Here is a 21517-nt window from a genome sequence, read left to right as displayed (position 1 = left end):
CTGTAATTACATAAAGGGAACTGGTATGCCCCTGGCATGCAGTAGTATAGCTAAGAAGACCTACAAGGAGTGAAGAATGTTTTATGTACTTTGGTGCTTATTTATATTTCAAGGGTCATGCAAAGTACTCTTTGTCAAGCAGTTGTCATTGCAGGTGTAGCTTTAGATGGAGCAGAAAGCTATAATTATATAGGTTACACTATATTCAAAGCATAGGCAATGTTTGCAATACAGTACAGCTTGCTGGGGCTTACATGGATTTCTTTACGGATGTAGAGCAAAAAAAAAAAAAACCCACACAGACATCTCATTTGCTCTTCTGTAATGTTAAGCTGTGTGTCTGCAGAAGTTTTTAAGTTTTGAATTTTTAAAACTAAATATAAAAATTATTCTTATTGCAAAGTGATAAAACCCAAACCCATCAGTCATGTACCAGTTTTGAGTGGGCCGCGGTGTCTCCTAGTGCTCCTTACCTTCATAAAGTTGGGCGTATTGAGGGAACCCTGCAGCTCGGAGCCACGTGCAGGCCTCTTTGGCTTCGATCTCTATGGAGAAGAACAAGTGAAACACATGTTAAGGGTTACAGAAGAACAGCATCATGTCAAAAAGCGTGTAGTAACATGAAAAGACATGAGCGTGGCTTTTGTAATAACATCACGAGTGTAAATGAAACATCATTTAATAAAGTTATCAAGTTTAAACACCAATCCAAGAAAACACTCTGGAACCCTCCAGCATGTTAGCAGCTTATCAAATGTGAACTCCTTGACCTTATTAGCTATCTAACACTCCGTCACGCACGCCTCTCACATGTTTCTAGAGCTAAGAGCAACATACATGCAAACTTCACACCATCACACTCTCAAGTGTCTTCCACTTAAGCTTCTTAGCTAGGTAATGCAGTGGAGTCACATATCTCTGACAGAAAACGTTGCCTAACCTTTTCCTCGCGTGACACGAACAATGGTTGCCGTGGATCTGCATCCACGGAAAACATTTATTCCTTAAAGTATTAACATGTTACATTTTCTTTGCTTGTTGTCTAAGAGTATCTGTTTCCTCCTGTTACCATCACAAGTAAACTCTGAAGATTAGCATGAGTATAGGAAAGGGAGTTTAACATTCAGATGTGTCATTCTGAGAACTCGTACAGATTCTCCATAAAAGCCATTATTCCATACTTCTTAAAGGCTGACAAACAAATTCTCCCATAACTCCCTTAGAACACAAGCTGAGGTCTATAGCGTGTCACCGGCGCCACGAGGAAGTCTCCCAGTTATCTGTGAAAGCTTTTTAGATGACATGTGGCAAATGGCTGCACGACTCCAATCGCCATAAATGCTTCATTATCCCTGCAGCTACCTGTTTGAAGACAGGAGACCAAAAGAAGAGTTTTACAGTGTCCTAGTTCCTAGAATGATAGCAAGTACACACGCAGATCAACCTTGAGAGAAATAAAACCTGAGTGACAAAAATGGTAAATGGCCTGTATTTGTATAGCGCTTTACATAGTCCCTAAGGACCCCAAAGCGCTTTACACTACATTCAGTCACTGGTGATGGCAAGCTACATTGTAGCCACAGGTGCCCTGGTGTGCACTGACAGAGGCGAGGCTGCCGGACACTGGCGCCACCGGGCCCTCTGACCACCAGTAGGCAACGGGTGAAGTGTCTTGCCCAAGGACACAACGAGTGAGACTGTCGGAGCTGGGGCTCAAACCGGCAACCTTCCGATTACAAGACAAACTGCCAACTGTTGAGCCATGATCACCCCCAAGGCACAAAGCCAGTAAAAGACTTGGAGGACAGTCAAAAGTTGTTGCTTTTACAAACTGCTACACTGGCAAGTTTAATTGGGTTACTGTGTCTGGCTGAGTGTAATTAGCTAATCATAACCACCCGTAAAGAAACTGGATTTAGTGCATTATATCTTTGGTTCACTCGTTAAGCAGTTACACCCCATTTCAAAGCTAAATCGCTCCACGCGTTATATATATCTTCCCACAAGAACACAAAAAGAGAACAAGCTGAAAGGCAAGAAAAGTAACGAGAAACAGAGAGGTCAAGGAAGACTACAACTGCAAAGGGTCTGGACTAAGCGATATACCGACATTTACATACCAACAACAAGCCTAGACGGCAGACAAACCCACTAACAACAAGGTGTGACACAACCAAGACTGAGTCTCCCCACTGCCACTGCAGAGGCTCCAACTTCCTTTAAACAACTACCATGACACCAGCGCGCACCGCAGTGTCAAATGGCACATTAACAACTACGCTTCGGCGTTATTTGTCAAACGTGCGCTATTTTTCCTTGTGGATGTGAAGCTGTATGCCTGAGAAAAAGTGTGTTTGTGTGTGTGTGTGTTTCAGCTGAGTATTTTTGGAGCGTAGTGAACTCAGAGGAAAGTACAAACCAAGCAATAATTATACCAGCATTCTTGAAAGCAAGCAGTGCACAGGGCCAGAGATTCCTGTGCTCGCTCGTGTATAAATGTTCGTGTGTGCGCACAAGTAAGTCTGTGTGTGTGTGTTTGCATTGACTAACCTCATGTTTAAAGACAAACCACTCAAAAGACAGTAAAGCTATTGAAATGCAAATTAGACATGCAAACACATGGTTGGCCTTCCAACCCCACGCCCCCCTCCAGTCCCCAGAAAAGGAGCTATGCGAGCCAATAAGTGCCTTTTGCTGGGATGCTATCCAGTGACACACCCTACTGGGCTAGAATGTGTGTCAAATCTATTTTACAGTGACATAATGTGAACTTAGTGTGCCGAGGAAATAAAATAAAGACAGCAGCATTCACCACGCAGATGGATCCGACTGAATAATATTTGTCACCGAGCTACATTGTGTCCATTCATTCACAGAGTAAAAGCAAGAATATTTTTGTCTTTTGTTTGGCCACAGGAAGTGGACAGGGGCATGGGGCATCTGGCACAAACATTCTTAACAATAGAGCAGCACCCACTTGCACTCACATGCATCTGGAAGAATCAAAAGCCGGATCAACAAAGCAACAAAAGGAATTTACAAGAATATCTCAGGAACTCAGGCCATAAAAACATCATCTTTAAACAGACCTCCTAGCCTTTAACATTTATGTTAGCTTCGATAGAAAAAGATTTAAGGGTGTATTTCAAATTTTTTCTTCACTCACTGTCCACCCTGGTTCCCTAGCCCTGATCAGGGAACTACCTCACTTCCTCTTCCTGCTTCTCTCACAGGAAGAAAGCTTAGCAGCGCGGCAGTGGCCACCGACCACTTGGCTGTGCAGCCCTACCTTCATTTGTTCCAGGCCAGATAATAGACGGGGAGGCAGCCAAGACAAACACGGGTCCCGGCGATTGTGTGTACTTACCAAACGTCCTCATGGTTAAAGATGGCTACAAAGTCACTCTAAACAAATATCTTGCAGCACCCACTTAGAGCCTCAACATTGCAGTGAGAAAGCAGAAAAGTGAGTTTTATCACCCTGATAATGACCGTGTTATTCTGCACGTGTGTGCCAAGTCGGCTCAAGAAGGGATAACACATATGGAGTGAGTCAAAGGTTCAAAGCCAGTGGCACTACTCAAAATACTACATGTCCTGGCAAGCTATTTACATCCAGCTCACTTCACATCTCATCATGTTCAGTCTAATTCCTGGAGGATTCATCTTCTTGCTTTTGAAGGAAACTTATTGTACACCACTCTATGAGAACCTTGTAACTTCGTACCATTAACTCGGGGTGTGAGCTAATGATGCAATTCTCAACTGGAAAAGATAACTATGCCAAACTTCTCCCATGTTTGGCTGCTTCTTTTTTTTTAAGCCAGTTGCCACATGGTTGGTTTGGCACACTGTGGCCACTACAAGTGGGACCACTGATGATTAGTGGGGAAAAAATAGGCCTGAAGCCAAGTATGATTTTTATTTGAAAACTAAACAGAACTTTGCTGCTATAATACTTTGCTCCATTTTGCATTGTGGTATTTGTGGTGTGTTGTTTTTTCAGCTTCTAAGAACAAGTTTGAGAACCACTGGCGAGGTGACGGGCAGGCAGCACTTGGATAATCACAAGTTCAGAACAGACAAGAACATCTGAAAGGAATGAGGCTTTGAGGTGGCTTCGTCTAGACTTTCCAACAAATAATCAATATTCTGACATAATTAGCCACATTGATTTCTGAATGTGTCATCTTATAGCCAAAAAATGAAGACAAGTCAGCTCCACACTAGTCCTGACTGATCTGAACACGCAAAGACAACTCAGTGGGACACACTCCCTCTCGCTTGGGAAAGCTGAAGACGATTATCAGCAGATAACACAACTAATAAGATCCAAGCTGATGCTAATAGAGATTTCATATGGATCACGAGAATCTTTTCTCCTGCACATTGGCCAAAGCTCATCTGGTGAGCAGCCAGTCAAGCTTTACCCACTTTCCCAGAGTATCAACTTCTAAAATTATCCACCACATCTTTTCTTTGCTTTCTTTTTCCCTGCTCTCACCCTCATCTCCTGCGCTGTCTCTACTTATTTCAACTCTGCTCGCCACTTCTCTTCTCTCCCTTCCGGTAGCAGGAAATTCTCACAATTGCCGACCACAGTCCCACCCCACCTCCCACCCCCAGTGCAGGAGGCAACGGGGTCTGGCTGGCTGAGTCTGAATGCTCAGCTCCAGTGGGAGTTTGTCAGCAGCAAGCAAACAAAGGATGCTGCTCCCCCACCTATAGCAAACTGGAGGTCAAGAGTCTCTATACAGTTAACAGTGATGCTGGGGCTTTGAAGTTGGCAGACTGAGAATAATGCTTGACTAACCACTGTTGTGAATTGAGGTGGCTTATCTTGAGTCATCTGATCACTGCTGAGTTTCCAAGTGCCCACTGCATAACAACCCAAAAAGCAGTCGTCAGATCCTAATGAAGTTCATTTCAGAGTGGGTCGTTCCAAAGGGACCGCAAAGTCGGTTTATATAGGTGATGTGATAAACCAGACCAGACTTTGTGGCTGGCTCAGACGTAATAAGCAGAGCACCAGAGCCTGAATGCTGCCTTGCTTTTGTCCTTCACCTAAGCACTGACAAGGACAAGCCTGTAAAAGACTAAAATTGAAATCACAACACATACATGTGAAAAAACCCAAGAACAACTGGACGTTGCAGCTTTTTTAGTGTGACCAATGTAAAATCCCTCCTGTGCTCCACTAGTGGAATGTAAGGATGGACATTTTTTTTTCTTTCCTGATGGGTATCATGTTTTGTGATTCCACGGTGGAGACAGCTGGTGCTCACAGAGAAGGCCTTGCTGTTGGCTAAGTGATATGGTGCCAGGAATATTACCATCTGGCTGTTCTCAAGCTATATCCCACTGACACAAACAAAAAAATAATCAAGTTACTAACATGCTCCATTCCAGTTATCAACCACCAGCTGGCGCAGGCATGCAGGCACGGATCCACGAACACATCCACACGCAAACACACGGCTGTCCCAGATGGATCATCGCAGCACTAACCCCAAAGACCCCCTGACGACAGATTTATGCCCACACGGAGGGCCCTAGCCCTGGATCAGGTGACCAGGCATATTCAAAGCTTCTGAGAAGCTTTCAGCAACCAGATGACAGTCTACCTGCCAGCACCCCTCCCCTCCCTCCCTCCCTCCCTCCCTCCCCTGATAGCAATCCATTAACATACAGATCCCAGGACAGCCCAGTACCTTCAGCCAAAGGAAGGTGAGAGCAGCAGCGAACATATGACTTTTCTCACAGGACATGAAGAAAACAGCTGGATGTAAATCTTCCAGATAAGGTCACAGCTTCTTCCTGTTTCACAAAGAATCCAGATGAAGCATGTTTCCTTCATTTAGAACAACCCCAATCCAAGCTGGTTTACCTCATCCCACATAGGCTTGAAAAAAGACAGTTAAAAAGAAAAAAAAAAGTGGTCTCTATTACACATTTGATTGGATAGTCCTTCTATTCCTAGTTTGCATAGTAGAATTATATCAGCATTATACTATTCCTGGATTAGTGGTTACTGTAGATAAAGTTCATTCACCTTGCATCATAATGACTGGAAATGAGTATATACTGTGTGCGTGCGCGCCTTTGAGCACGTTCTTAATGCCTTTATGGCTCAACTGAACCTCACTGCGCTCATATCTGTTCCAAACCTCAGGCAGCTGATAAGAAGCCATGTGTTGGAACAAACGCTGAAAACGGCTGGGACAAAGGAGAAGCACACAAATCAAGCTAAGCCTGCCAAAACTAAACTGAAAACAGGACTTTAAACAGCCACAAAGCAACCCCCTCAATATCGCCCCCTCCCCTCCTTTTCGCAAAAGGTCGGCCGTCAGGCAAAAGGCAGGCAGTTAAGCAAATTAGAGGCGATAGGATGGCACCACTGTCGCGGGCTGGTACTATACCCAGGATAATCTCAAAACCAAAGTCAATTCAATATCAATTAGGCTACTTGAATTAGGCACATTTTGGGGAAGGTTTGATCACTACTATCGATTCTAACAGTGAAGTGTGCGCTGCTCTGCTAGAAACTTTTCTTGGCTGAGCGCGTAAAAGGGGAGTCCTACAGTAGGTTTTTGGTTATGTGAGAAAATATTCCCCATTTAGTGTTGTGGAGGTCACCGATAAACAAACATACAAACAATCAAAAGAAACAACAACAAAAAACGGACATATTCAGAGAATTGTGAACAGAGGTCGGGACTCCGTACGCGTCAGGCTGTGAGAATTTCTGACAGTCCGCAGCGCTGCGCCCCAAAGATGGTTTATCCAAAACCTCCACTCAAAGCTAAACCTGCAGTAAAAGTTTTAATCTTAAATTCCGAAAATAACCTTTAAAAAGTGCACTTCTGGGAACTCTTCACTCCCCGACGAACAGGAAACCGCTTCACTGGACGGACACGTTATTCATACAAACTGAAAACCATCACTTATCTAAACGCAGTTCGGTGGATAAGAAGAATGAAATGAACTTACGTGTCAGTATCATTTTTTAAGGTCTCAGTTCCACCATAAAACCAAACTCCCGGCTGCACTCTGGCAGACTAGACAGCTCAGTCAGATCTACTCCACCGTTAGGACGAAGTCCGCATGATAAATCCACTGTAGATAAAACGCAAACTAGAGAATCGGGTGCAAATGTTCTCCGACTGTTGGGCAAAGCGGTAGCTCCATGGTCCTAACTAATCTTGCTGCGGCAGACAGAATTCCACAATCTTCAAATCGTCCCAACACCACACCGGACCTTGAATGAAGCGGTTCCCAGCAGGAATGTGAATGGAGAGAGTAAAGTGTGATTCAAGCTTTAGGAATGGGCAGCTCTGCCGTGGCTCCACCCCGTCCCCCCCCCTCACACTCTGCTGCTCCACACCTGATAAGGAGCTGGAGACATGCAGGCGCACTCAGAACAACCTCTGCAGTTCATAATGTGCAGGGACAGGAGTTTGTTTGACGATCAGAGCCATAACTTTGTGTCCAAACGCACAAACAGTCACAAACTGTTACGAGTTCCCCGCTACAAATGGCGACTTCATTCGATGATATCAGTTTCTAATTCATTTGCAAATGTATTTGCCCAGAACCGTAAAATATATTTTACAAATGTTACATGTAGATAAACTAAAGTTATTAACCGAGTTATATATTTTTAAAGACTTGCGTGCTCTTTTCAGCTGCAGGATCTCTCCCGCTTCTACCACTCCCATAAGAAGTATTTGACTTGTAGGTTGGCACCCAGTTTGCATATCATTAGAAACTAATGGAGACAACTGTGAGACTCTCTTTTGTGACGCGGGATTTAGTCTGAAAAGCGCAAGTGGTGCCTTGAAAAGAAGTGTTGCAGGTATGGTAATGGCTGTGTCCATGACGCGCCGGGCGCACGTACACCACGCTCAGGCTGACTGCAGCGACAACACATTTAAATTCCTGACCGCAGGGCACACAGGACGAGATACTGAGATAATAAGACTTACAGTTCACTCGTTTATGTTTGGTATACTTAGAAACAGCCAGTCGAGTGTTGCAGATTCTGCCACATGCTCCCATGTGTGGACTTCTCATCTTTTCCAAGATCTCGTCAACTCTGTTATTGCCATGGTAACTCACAGCGCTGAAGTGGTGCAAATAAAAAAAGGGAGGCGAGTCAGTGGCACGGAAATATGTGTAATCCAGAGTTCGGACTGCCAGAAGGGGGAAAGGATGATGCACAAAATCCTGGCTCTGTGCGCAGTCTGTCGCTGGCATTCATACCAGAACCAGCTGACGATGGAGTCACAAGTGATTCAGTCAGAACAGAGCCAGCCAACTACTGAAGTGAGCATGTTAGAGGCAGCCTGCGCCTATATTGTTTTCATTTATGATGGGTGATGAAAATAATTTGGAATTTTTGCCTTGAGTTTTCAGTTTCAACAAGATGCAGTTTTTTTGTTTTGTTTTTATAGACCACAGAAGATTTCTAAACATTTAGTGTATGACTTCCGCCAAATAGCCTATGCAAAGACTGTCTATCATACATTTAGCACTGGTACTCAGGTTGTTGCACTCTACTTATAGTATTATATATTGTATTGTCTTATTACTTGTCATTTCTGTTTGTTAAAAAACCAAAAAACAAAACAAAAAACTCAACTATTTATTTATTACTTAAAAAAAAAATTCTGTTTCTTCATTATTTTTGTTTCTTTTCGCTCCAGGACTGTGTGTACATAATTTCGTTCCACCTCATGTTAACATGTGATGCGAATGACAAATAAAGCTCCTTGAATCCTTGAATCCTGAATATGTCTAAAAGTCCCCAACACAAAACATTATTTCATTATGTCTGGTCTTTGCAACCCTACCTCTAAAACTATAAAATAGCTTGTATTGCTTGTGTTCTGCACTACTACTATTTGCTAAGTACTTTAAAGGCCTATCTTGTACTTACACAAATAATCAATAAAACAAGAGCAGTCCTTTATACATCCAACAAGACCTCCTATGTATACATTGGGTCACTAGATCCTGAATTATGTATGGCTTCATACATTCCATTTGTGACATTTTCCTTGAAAACATAAAGACCATATCTCACACTTTTTCCTTTTTAAATTTAGTATGTATTTGGGAAGCTATATGATATGAAAATATTACGTAATATGTCCAAAAAATTTCCTGGATCCAGATCCAAATCAGTCTATTCAATCAAACTCCACCTTTGGCAAAATGTTCATGCCAAACTGTCAACAAGTTTTTGCGTAACCCTGTAATAAATACACACACCAAACATAACCACCTTGGCAGGTATTAAGCAGAAACAATGGATTTTCTCATATGCCACATGTGTGTGATTGATGCTGCCCATAATGTTTATACAGTACTATCCCTCCAAAAACTCCTGTAAGTACTTGTTCACAAGGTCTACAAGAGAGAGTTACACCTTTTTGGTGAATGATGGAATCCAGACATTAGTACCTTCAGAATGACTATAGCATACACTCACCTTATCAGTTACACCCGTTCGACCGCTCATTAATGCAAATATCTATAACTGTCAAGATGACCTGCTAAAGTCCAAACTGAGCATTAGACTGGGAAAGAAAGGCGATTTCAAGTGATTTTGAATGTGGCATGGTTGTTGGTGCAAGATGGGCTGGTCTGAGTATTTCAGAAACTGCTGATGTACAGGAATCTTTCTCTCTAGGGTTTAAAGAGAATGGTTGAAAAAGACAAAATATTCAGTGAGCAGAATGAAAGGAGCCAGAGTGCTTTGAGCCAACAGAAAGGCAATGGTATCTAACACAATATGAGAAATCTTGAAATCTAGGTAAGAGGTAGAGCATTGCTGAATGCAAAACACGTTGAGCCTTGAAGAGGATAGGGTATAACAGCAAAAGACCACACCAGGTGCCACTCCATAAGCCTGCTCTTTATTGATTCCCAATTTGTGTTTCAACATACATATAAACAACATGAGAACATTCTACCTTGTATCAACAGTTCAGGCTGCTGGTTATAGTTTCATGGAGTGGGGAATATTTTCTTGGCACACTTTGGGGTCCTTAGTAACAACTGAGCATTGTTTAGACAGTATTGTTGCTGACCACATCCATCCCTTTATGACCACTATGTACCCATTTTATGATGGCTGCTTCTAGCAGGATAACACACTATGTTGCAAAGCTCAGATACTCTCAAACTGGTTTCTTGAACAATGGCAATGAGTTCACTGTACTCAAATGGCCTCCACAGTCACCAGATCTCAATCCAACAGAGCGGCTTTGGGATGTGGTGGAACGGGAGATATGCATCACGGATGTGCAGCCGTCAAATCTGCAGTAACTGTGTGATGCTATCATGTCATTATGAACCAAAATCTCAGAGGAATGTTTTCAGCACCTTGTTGGATCTATGCCACAAAGAATTAGGGCAGTCCTGAAGAGAAAAGAGGATTTATCTCTGCTGACTTTTGGGGAGATGAAAATATTATATTTTCCATGTCCATTCACCATAATTATAAAATCTATGGTGATTCATGGTAGGGCAGTTTTGAGTGTTTGGAAAGAGCACAACAAGTAGCTCTTGGGTTCGAATCTGGCCGAGGCCTTTCTGTGTGTCCTCCCCAGGTACTCCAACTTCCTTCCACAGTCCAAGGATGGGAGTTAGTAGGTTAACTGGTAATTCTAAAGTGAATGTGATTGTATATGGTTGTAAGTCTCTCTCTGTTAGTCTTGTGACAGACGTTAAACTTGTCCATGGCAACTGAGATAGATAAGCACCCCTGGTGACCTTGAATTGAATAAGTAGAAGAAAACGGATGGATGAATGGATAAAATTCACGCTGGTGGTGATCTGTGTAGTTGGTTTTTTTTTTAAAGAAATGTTTTAGCAATTTCTATTTTTAAACATTCCACATCAGATTTGTACAAACCCAAAACAACCCAAAGTAAAGCCAGTCTAAGCAAAACAAACGGGATGGTACAAGCAGTCATACAAAAACATAACACACTCATATAAAAGTTCCTGATTGTGATCAGGAAATATCTGATTAAAAACTGAAGCTGTTTTCATACATGATATGCGGACAATGTCGGGACAGTCAGGTCAGAACACGGTTTACAGTTGTCAAATATAGCACAAGGGTGGAGAGACTTTGCATCAGCTGCACTCTCACTGCAGGAAACAGTCCAGGTTAGGCGATAATGCATAAGCATGCAAATTATGCAAAAAAGATCAGCGTGATCACTGATGCATGAACATCAAAATATGCAATTTTATGAGCTCATAATCTGAAGGAACATCTCTTGTGATGACTATCCTAAACCTGTTACCTGAAGGGAGGAAGAAAGCTAATTGGGATTATTAGTCTGTGTGCGAGATAGAGGAAAAAGAGAGAAAGAGAGGGGAAAATGATAGAAGAATAGAGAGAGAAAGCAAAGAAAGGGACAAAAAGATGAAGACAGATCGCCAAACAAGGCCAAATCCCTGAGCCACAAAACCCGACCACCCAGAGGCTGCAACCAAAACCCCTAACCCAAAGCTACACTTGCCTGAGATGGGTCAACAACCCTGCAAAAAAACGAGGGGGGTGGGGGTTAACACTCTCAAGTTGGTTTGTGGCGATAAATGCACAATAGTGCAAGTTATTGTTGATGTATGTGTGTGGTAAATTGTCAAGAGATCAGACAAGCAGACTGCTGCTGCTGCCAGTTGCTCAGGGGAAAATGAGTGTGTCTCTCTCAAGTGTCTACAATTTTCATTCATCAAAGCTCGTCAGAGTCAGCCGCTTGTTTGGCTTATGATTCAGATACAGATCAAATACACATAAGTATAATGAGGGCTTTGGACAAAAGAAAGGAAATAGGGAGCTGCATCAGTGTTGCACCAGACAGACACAGCGGATTAGAGCCGGCATTATGTGTAACTACCCTTTAGCAAAGGAATTAAAAAATACAAACATTGCATTTAAGGCGGGGCAGTTTTAGTGGATTATCTTGTATAACGTAGTAAATTTTACACATGTCCCCTAGTGGTTCATAGTGATAACTTCCACACTGAAAGAAAAATAAGACCATTTATAAAAACAAAACAGACATCATCCAGCGTTTGTAGCTGGTTGTCTTAGGTGATGCTACTGTTGTAGGTTGTAAACTTTACAGTGTCACCTCTGACCCCAAGACACAGAGGGAGGGCCTGGAAGAGGGAAACGGGGAATGAGTTGAGAAGAAGAAGAAAAACGACTGAAAGCCAAATACATCAAACAGCAAAAAGCTTGAGAAAAATGAATGAAACTATTTCCCCTGCTGTAGAGACTCTGGGATAGCCTCGGGGTTTACACTCAGTCTTTTGCCATTCCTAACCCCGAACAGAAAGGCCAAGTGAGGGTCAGTGCAGGGAGGTGTCAGTCCAACTCACACATACACAAACACCCAAGGCCATGTCAACAAAGACTCATATAACAGATAACCAAACTGTGGGTTTGCAAAGGTCACTGAGGTCCACTGGAATCGGCAAAAAACTGAAGTTCTGTATTTATGACAACACCACTTTGTCAATTTATTGTGTGCATGTCATGTGATCTATTCATAAGCAAGGTAGAGGTAATGCATTTGCTTCTAAATTGGATCTACACAACTGTGAAGTTGAATCCTCTAATGGCAAGTGTTTGTCCTCTGCATTTCACTGATACAGAAGGAGTTAAAGACTTTGAGACACAGAGAGATATAGTGCCATGAAAAAGTATTTGGCCTCTTCCTGATTTCTTTCTTTTTTTTCTTTTTTTTTTGCATATTTATCACACCTGTATGTTTCAGATCATGAAACAAATTTTAATATTAGCTCTACCTACCTGGCCCTGTGTGAAGGAGTAATTGCCTCCTAAACTTAATAACAGGCTGTGCCACCCTTGGCAGCAAGAACTGCAATCAAGCATTTGCAATAACTGGCAGTGAGTCTTTCACATGTGCTGGAATTTGGTCGTATTCATTGCAGAATTTTTATAATTCAGCTGCACTGGAGGACTTTGGAGCATGAACAGCCTGTTTAACGTCATACCAAAGCATCTCAATCTGATTTAAGTCCAGACTTTGACTAGGCCATTCCCAAACCATCATTTGGGGGTTGTGGGATTTTTTCTTTGTGATTCAGAGGTGGATTTTATGGTGTGTCTCAGATCATTGTCCTGCTGAAAAAATCCAAGTGTGCTTGAGCATCCGGACATGTACAGATGGCTGAACATTCTCGTGCAGGATTTTCTGGTAGAGCGCAGAATGAATGGTTCCATCAATTATGGTAAGTCATCTGGATCCTGAAGCAGCAAAGCATCCCCAGATCTTTGCACTATCACCATCAGGTTGGACTGTTGTTATGATGTTCATTTTATAAGATGCTGTGTTAGTTTTAGGCTAAATGTAACGAGATTCATACTTTCAGAAAAGTTACATTTTTGCAGTTCATTGGATGTCGTTTTGGGTTCTTTTGTGACCTCCTGTGATTTTGGTAGGCTGACCACTCCTGGGAATGTTCACCACTGTACCATGTTCCATTTATGGCTCACACAACGGTTCAATAGAGTCCCAAAGCCTTTTGCAACCCTTTCCAGACTGATTGATGTAAGTGACTCAATTATTTCCCTCGATCATGCTTTTTGACATCTTTTAGCCTACTTCACTTTGTTATACAGGTTGTATTTCAGTGATTTCTTGTTAGTGAAACTGAACTAAGCTTTCCAAAAAATGTGGTTAATCGTTTGAAAATGACATTCTGTATTTACTTGCATTATCTTTGTCTAATATTAAAATCGGTTTGATGATCTGAAACACGTAAGTGTGTCAAATACACAAAAAACTTAGAAATCGGGAAGGAAGAAAATACTTTTTCATAGCAATGTATACAGAAGAGTTATGGCGTTTAGGTGGGGTGGATGATCTTTTCATAACAGGAATCTCCAGAAATAGCTCATCCAGAGTCTTGGGGATCAACCCAATGAGACACTGATTAGAGAAAGAGAAAGAATGAGAGAGAGAAAGGGAGAGCGAGCATATGCTTCCATACACACAATGGCCGGGAGGAAGTGTGAGGAGACAGAGGCTTGGACCAGCACTCACACAAACACACACACAAACAAAGGAAGTGTGAAGCAGACAGTGGACCAAATGCCTTGCCAATACCTTCTCCGGGCTTTGATGGACTGACCATAATCACAATAGAGGCAGGAGCTAGTCATACACACACACTGACACAAACAATGGATCTCTGCACAGGCGACTAATACTTTGTATTTTCATCCATAGGGTGTGTTTAAAAAAAATATACATACTATGGTGGATCCAGTTATCCCTTAGGTTTTACTTGTACATCACAGCAGAAGGAGTGTATTTAGATTATGGAGGTACAAAAACCTAAAGCAGGAAGAATGAACTATTGAAGGAGGGCTGCTTAAGATCTGTATTGTGCAGGGATAATGGGCTTTTAAGCTCCACAGTCTTGCATGCGGTTTGTTTTGCACGTCCGCTTGAGACTATGTACTTACACACATATCGAAGCAGAGAAGGTTTTCAGAATATCTCAGATTTTAGATAACTTGTAACTAAAATGGATGCAAATGAGAACAAAAACATCTCCTTTCACATTCATCAAAGCCAAATAAGCTACCAGACTCGTATAAGCTTGAACACTGTCATCCTTTTAAGGAGGATTAATTGTAATGACCCACCATTAAAGATGTTTTCTCTTATAAAACCCCAAAGAACACAATTTACAGTACAGAGTACTGCTACAGACCATATTCACCATACACCAAACATAGGTGATTAAAACTACATGCACTGGTTAGACATTCTTTTGCCACATGAACAGAAAATGTGTGTGTTGTATACAACACAGTTTCAAGACTTTCATTTATACATCATAAATTTGCACATTAAGTCACAAAGCTACAGAAGATCCAGTCTTGGCTAGCATCGATGGGTTAACTTGGGATCTGGAAAACAAGTTCAGGCCCAAATTAGAGATGTACCGATCTAAAATCTGCCAGGTTTGCGACTGGTGAAGGATTGGTCAGCCTCACGTATGTCTGATTATGAGCAGTCCTTTTTATGCATGTGCAACATGCATACAACACTGCAGGTAAATTATCACATACATACTGTAACACGCTAACATGTCCTTAGCAAGGAAGCTCTTCACTGTGATCCAGAATGATCCAGTGACAGCAACAAGTAACGATACGTACAGTTAATTTATGAAATTACTGTAAAATTATGCAAATACTTTTGTTTCATTACATAAATCTGTTGCACATGCTTAGGTAAAATATGTCTGGTAAAGGTTGATGTAGAACAACTAATTTTTTAGTTGCTTTTTTGTTCCTCTTTCCAGTAGCAGAGCATTTTGTTTTCAGTTATTTGAGTAAGAGGTGATCTTGTAACTTAGATCAGTTTGGTGGAAACTGTAAAGTGTAATAGTTTCATTTATATTTATATTATATTTTATATTTTATAGATAATATTTTGCATTGGAGAAAAGCTATTTTTGTTGCATAAACTGCTGTAGTCATAGCTCTGAGAAAGAGAACTTCAGCATCGGCAGGGCAGACTTTGGAATTGGGCAAAGAAAATTGCAATAATTGCAACTCCAGTCCAAATTATTTCCAGCCAGATTCGATTTTAATTTGGGGATTTGTTGTATTGAGCCAAGATTCAGGTGCTTGTGTTAAAATACAGATCAAATAACAAAGAGGCTGAATGATGATGATGAATAAGTAGAAATTTAAAACTATACAAAATTTATTGTTAACTTCAATTGTAGCCCAGATCTGTTCGGATTAGCCTGACTTTTTATAAAAGTGTGTGTGTGTGTGTGTGTGTGTGTGTGTGTGCGTGTGTGTGTGTGTGTGTGTGTGACTAGAACTATCCGAACCCTTTGAGCAGGTTTTCAGTCTATTTTTAACGTCAGAATTAAGAGAATCTTGTTCTTCGGTCATCACTGATGTCTTAAAGGAGTTAAATCACTGTTTTCTTGTTAAGCGCTACCATATGTGGTTTCTACTCAACCTTGGCTTTCGGACAGTTGCAGAGGGTATTATTGGCGAACACTGATGTGTAAATACAAATGCAAACTGTGTGTAATGTAGCAAATACACACGTGTACACCTAACGCACACATAAGAACAAGATTGGATATTTGCATAGATGTTCATGTAGATATTTTATTCTGCACATTGCTGCACTCTCTTGTGTATAACGCTTCATTAAGTGTTTGCCTACAAAAAACAAAAAAACAGTCACTTTGTACAAAGAGTTAAAGACTCTAGACGCTACACCGAAACAGGCACGTACAACAACGCAGACATTTAACAATTTCAGTGATTAGCAAACCACTTTAATGTTCCGATTAACATGAAAAAGGAACACACACATGCACAGAGCTCCAGATTACCTTCCATATTTTTCATATTAGTCATGCTTGAAGAAAGCAAATTAGTGACGGTTTGCTTTTGGGTGAGACATGGGTGCCAGAGGAAGAGCAGATCCAAAGGGAAATTTAAAGATGTTTCCAAAAACACAGATCTCTCATGGAAACAAAAAGCTGGGCGTTGAATTTGAAGGACATGTGAAAACAGTAAAAAGGTTGGAAGTCAGCGTTATAAATGTGCAATGATTGTGGAAAAAAAGAGGAAAAGATTGAGAGAATCTAAAACAAATAATAAAATCTGTTATCATTAAGTGTTATTCCACAATATATGACATTTTAAATAAGAAGCCTTTATTCCAACTTCCAAATTTGGTAAAAAATAACTGTGGTGGGCTTTCTGCAAGCACTGGTTGATTAATGCCATTAATTTCACTGCAAAAGACTGAAAAACAATGTTTTATTACAAAGTGTAGTTGTTACTGGCCTAAAATGAATGAAGCAATCTGGCTTGATTTATTTCTACAGGCTGTGGGACTGGTAAAATGGCACTTAATCACATAAAGAGTTACTGTGTGTGCAACCACAGTTTCTAAGAATTACAAGAGGTGGAGGTCTGCCTGGGAAACTGAGATGAATTCTTAGGGAGTGGTTAATGATGCCAACCATATGGCTCTGAAATGAACACATATCCGCAGCTCTTCCGTAATGCCTGGAAATCTCCAGAATTCCTATTTCAACCAAGTGACGTACAATAATTACTCTATGGATTAAGGTGTACTCTTACAGGCCAGGCTTTCCAAACTAGAAACACAGAGAGAGCAAAACAACCCAAGTGAGCTCAAGTCTTTCATCCCATATCACTTCAAGTTTAACAAACTAAAAAAACGACATCTCCAACTCCACATTACTTATACAGATCACAATATCATCAATGTTTTAGAACAGCGACTTGGATTTGTCATAAAAGCAAAGAAAGACTTACAATAATCCTTCGAGTGCAATACAGAAGCGTAGTGACACACGTCCGTAAGAATGTACAGCCTGCTGATAGCGTCTGACATCATGATGAATTGCCCTGAATGAAGGTGGGGTTGGTATATATGCAGCACTTGGAAGAGTTGTATGCCAACTACCTTTCAGCAACAATGAATTGCAAGGCCTTGGGTGCAAGGTTTAAGTTGCAGTGAGATTGAAATAAGCCCAGCAGCTATTGTGGAAGTCTGAGTGTGACTGAGTGAAGGACAAGGTGAGAACAGATGGACGTTTGATATGCCAGGAAGATGAAGAAATATGACATCAGGGAGAAAAAATGGCTGCATGCCTGTATATGTTTGTGTGCCTGTTTTGTTTTTTTTGTTTGTGTGAGTGGCATGCTTTTTTTTTTTTTAACATATCGCCGCATCCTGCGCATGCATGTTCTTGCTGAGGCATCCAAAAGAAGCTCTAACAACAGAAACTCCCCTTGTCCCCTTTCTATTTTCTTTCCTGTTTTTGACTTTTGTCTCGGAGTTCTGATTGTGTCGTGCAAAGACCGAATTCCAAAGTACCATATATCCATTCTCTCTCTGTTTCTCTGTGTATAACCTGCCTGTGAGTAACACAGGAAGTTCATGCTTTGGTTCTTCCCTGCCCTGACCTGTGACCTCCTTTGAACCCTGACCTACAGCGAGCCACGTGACAAAGCATGCAGACTCGAAGGCTGTCACGATAAACACAAACCAGGTTCAGCTGGGAGATTATCACTGATCCAGGAGCTTCTTCGGCCAAAGAGCACCAAGCAGGTTTCAATTTCAGAGTGATTTCTGCCAGCTCCCGGCATCCTACTACTCCTGTTTCATGTGACATTTTTCAGAAAATGAGTGAAAGTGCTCCTGCAGATCAAAGACAGCTGGGATAAATGACAAACATATCATGACAAATAATATACCAGAAAAAATAGAATGAAGTGCATGAAATCAATATTTTCACCTCTCCGTTGTAAAAAACACATTATTGTTTTGAAATGAAAGAATTTTAAACTAGAAATTTTGGTCTCACTGGAAATCTACTTCTGAATCAACATGAAACATAATTTCTTTTTGTAATATTTTAATATACTTCAGTCAAGATCACATTGATCAGAAGAAGATTATTATTTGCATCTATAGTAACATGCTCCCCCCATCCCGAGAACAGAGGAGGCATCGACGACAGTGACCTAGTCGGACACAAGGAGGAGCTATAGTGGAGGTGGGTTGCAAAGCAGCTTGCATAGAAAGCAGAAACTATAGGGTTGATAATGTAAATCAAACAGAGCCTTCTATAAGATCTGTCAGTTGGATGTATAGACGGGTATCAGCTAATCCTTCCAGCAGGTTTCTCTTTTACTAGAGACCATGCAAACAATCTTAAGTGTTGAAAAGATAAGAAAACTTGTGATGCAACTGACCATTGCATTTACTTGATAAAGATGCTGCATTTACTACATCAACTGCACAGTAGTGCAATAAGTGTTAGTGTTTACTATATTTTAGAAGCTAGAAGACTTTTTCTTTTTAAATGTCTCTTTGAGTTGATGAACTTTGCTGACGAAAATAATAACCTCCTTCCTCTGGGTGAAACCCTGTAATTATTATTATTATTATTTTTACCTCTCATTGCTCACTACTCCCTTTCTGTGCGAGTAATTTTCTTCCCTTCGGCTCTGGTCTGTCACATCCCAGCAGGAAGGTCAGCCTGTGGATATTAACTCATTCCTCATGTGACAGCCTGACCTACTAAACTAGTGATGGACATGAGATTCACAAGACAAATGCCTGGCACACACAGGAACCTAAGGAGATTCAAGTAGAAACAATTTCACGTGTGTGCCTGTGCAAACCTACACGTACATTTATTTGCATGCTTGGCATTTTTTTTACGTAGTCTTGTGTAAGCGCTGACCAAAAAAAAGAAGCTTTTTGATATGTTTATGAAGGGCTGTAGTTCAATTGGGGAGTCTAAATGCTTGTCTTTATGCATAGCTGACCTGACCAGAGCATAGGAATCTAAGGAATCTGGTAAGCTAAATACAAATAAACTGAAAGAAGTAAGTGTATGTGTATAAGGAGAAGAAAGCAGCTCTGCACTTAGGCAGTGAATGGAAACATGTTGTAAATGGACTGCGACCCAGATGCAAATAGGATAAATGGGATTCAGGGTCAAGCATTTAATCAGCCAAATAAAAATGATCACCAATCAATGTGGTCCACTATTCTTACCAATTCTATCAATGAATTCTGTTTCAAATATAGCAGGCTGGAGTTATGTTCTTTTTAAGGATTGCATTACATTGGATATAAAATATAAAAGTCTAATGTAAAAGGCTCTTATTTCTCAAGAGATTCTAAAACACGTTATGTGATTAACACTAATACCCACATTCACCTAGGCTGTCTTTTTGGCCTTCACAAAGCTGGTTTATTTACTTTGGGAGCTAATGGAAAGCACTGAAACGCTTTAGGGTGGGAAAACTATGTGATGAACAGGAGCCAGAGTTTAGACCTATGACTCCCCCCCTCATCCCTCTGCTCCTCATTGGTCCCTGGAGGATGATAGCTCAAGTCCTGAGTACGGAGGGGGACTAATACCATCCAGCTGGAGGCTGGCAGCAGCAAAAGAGCCCTCCATATGTCCAGCAGATTGGGTTATGGCTCTCATCACTGACCTTCCCCCATTCATCCAGTTCTTCACATGTGAAGGAAGAAACGTGAGTGGATGGAAAAATTAAAACAGAGATGCTCTGAGAAAGATTTTATACAGTTAAATTTGTAACTGTTTGAATGTGAATGAACACATTTCCGGCCACTTTTCGCTGCTGGTTTTGAATCTATCAATGAGAGAATAACAATCATATAACAATCATACCATCAATATAAGGACTCACAAATATCAGCAGATACCTGGAGGTAGATTGCTGAAACTATAAAAAATTGAATGTAGTGGAAACAAATGTGGGGACAAACGTTTAACTTCAAAAAGAAAAAAGAAATACATGTAAAGCTGAGTGGTGACCCAGGAGGGAAAAATGTCCCAGCATTTGGCACCACATATAAAACATTGGCTCATGACCTTGCTGTAATTAACACGTAATGCACCAGCATAAACATAAATGTAGGCAACAGCGTCGGTCACTGCAGAAGTCTTAATGAGGCATTAAAAGGTAGTGTTTACGTGTAAATGCTGACATCATAAAATTAGTAAATAGGGATATACCGATTGTGAAATTAATAATTTTCAAAATAACAATTAAATTCTTGCTTATTAACCTATATAGGCCAAAAAATGTGATTTTGGATGAACAAACTAGCAATATGCTCACAATCATAATGCATAAAGCATATAAGGCGTCAGTCATGCATGCATACTTGTCACCTCCAGTTGCTAGGGAACAATGTGTCCTCCATGCATACTATGGACATCCCAGAAATCTGCTAGTGACCACAAGGGTTTTTGTGCAACAGCCTGTTTGCAGTCAATTTCACCCACTAACTACAAGGAACTTCCAGCAACCACCCATCAAATAAGTTGGGAAATATAATTTTTTAAATCTTATATCACATCTGATGTGGTGGACAACACTGAAGCAATGTGTGAATGACGTCACACAATGCGAGAGACCCCTGAAAGAGAAATCTGGCTTTCTTGCATTAAAACTGCAAATATTTCAAGAATTTATTGAAAGAAAATCACATGATGCTGGCACAAGACAAAAACACCTGCCATTTTCTTTTTTCACAAACAATGATGTCCTTGTGACCAGGCAACAATCAAACAACAAGAAACAACAAACAAATTCCTCTTTGCGTCTTCAGGTGTTGTGTTAACAGCTTCATTGTGCAGTATTGAGGCATGTGAAGAGAAAAGGTTTCAGGGTTACTGTGCTCTTGGTTTATTCACACATAGTTTTAAATTTGATCTTCAAAAATGACATGCTCGGGAGGCACGAGTCATGTTTCAGTGAGTGCACATCGTTAGAGCCACTCAAGTGGTTCACATGACAGTTATACTGACCCTGAGGAAAGACAGGAGAAGACAATAAAAGACCTAGCATGTTTACCATTCATTAAGTTTCAAGTGAAAGCCATTTCAGAAA

General features: G+C 40.9%; 1 protein-coding gene across 4 annotated transcripts in view; it reads right to left on the bottom strand.

Annotated features, from left to right (window-relative positions):
• dlc1 (DLC1 Rho GTPase activating protein) overlaps positions 1–21517 on the bottom strand; it is an 84481-nt gene that overhangs the window by 15935 nt on the left and 47029 nt on the right. For 3 of the 4 annotated variants that reach the window (XM_063476243.1, XM_063476244.1, XM_063476245.1), the window contains one exon: positions 474–545. In XM_063476243.1, the coding sequence (XP_063332313.1) occupies positions 474–545 (72 nt within the window). Of the gene's footprint in view, positions 1–473; positions 546–6990; positions 7284–21517 lie in introns of those variants that run through there. The other variant, XM_063476246.1, reaches the window with a different exon arrangement.

This window comes from Pelmatolapia mariae, linkage group LG6, assembly GCF_036321145.2.
Source record: "Pelmatolapia mariae isolate MD_Pm_ZW linkage group LG6, Pm_UMD_F_2, whole genome shotgun sequence".
Taxonomy (NCBI): domain Eukaryota; kingdom Metazoa; phylum Chordata; class Actinopteri; order Cichliformes; family Cichlidae; genus Pelmatolapia; species Pelmatolapia mariae.
The sequence above is the reverse complement of the archived record's forward strand: the minus strand, read 5'-3'. Positions and strand labels throughout refer to the sequence as shown.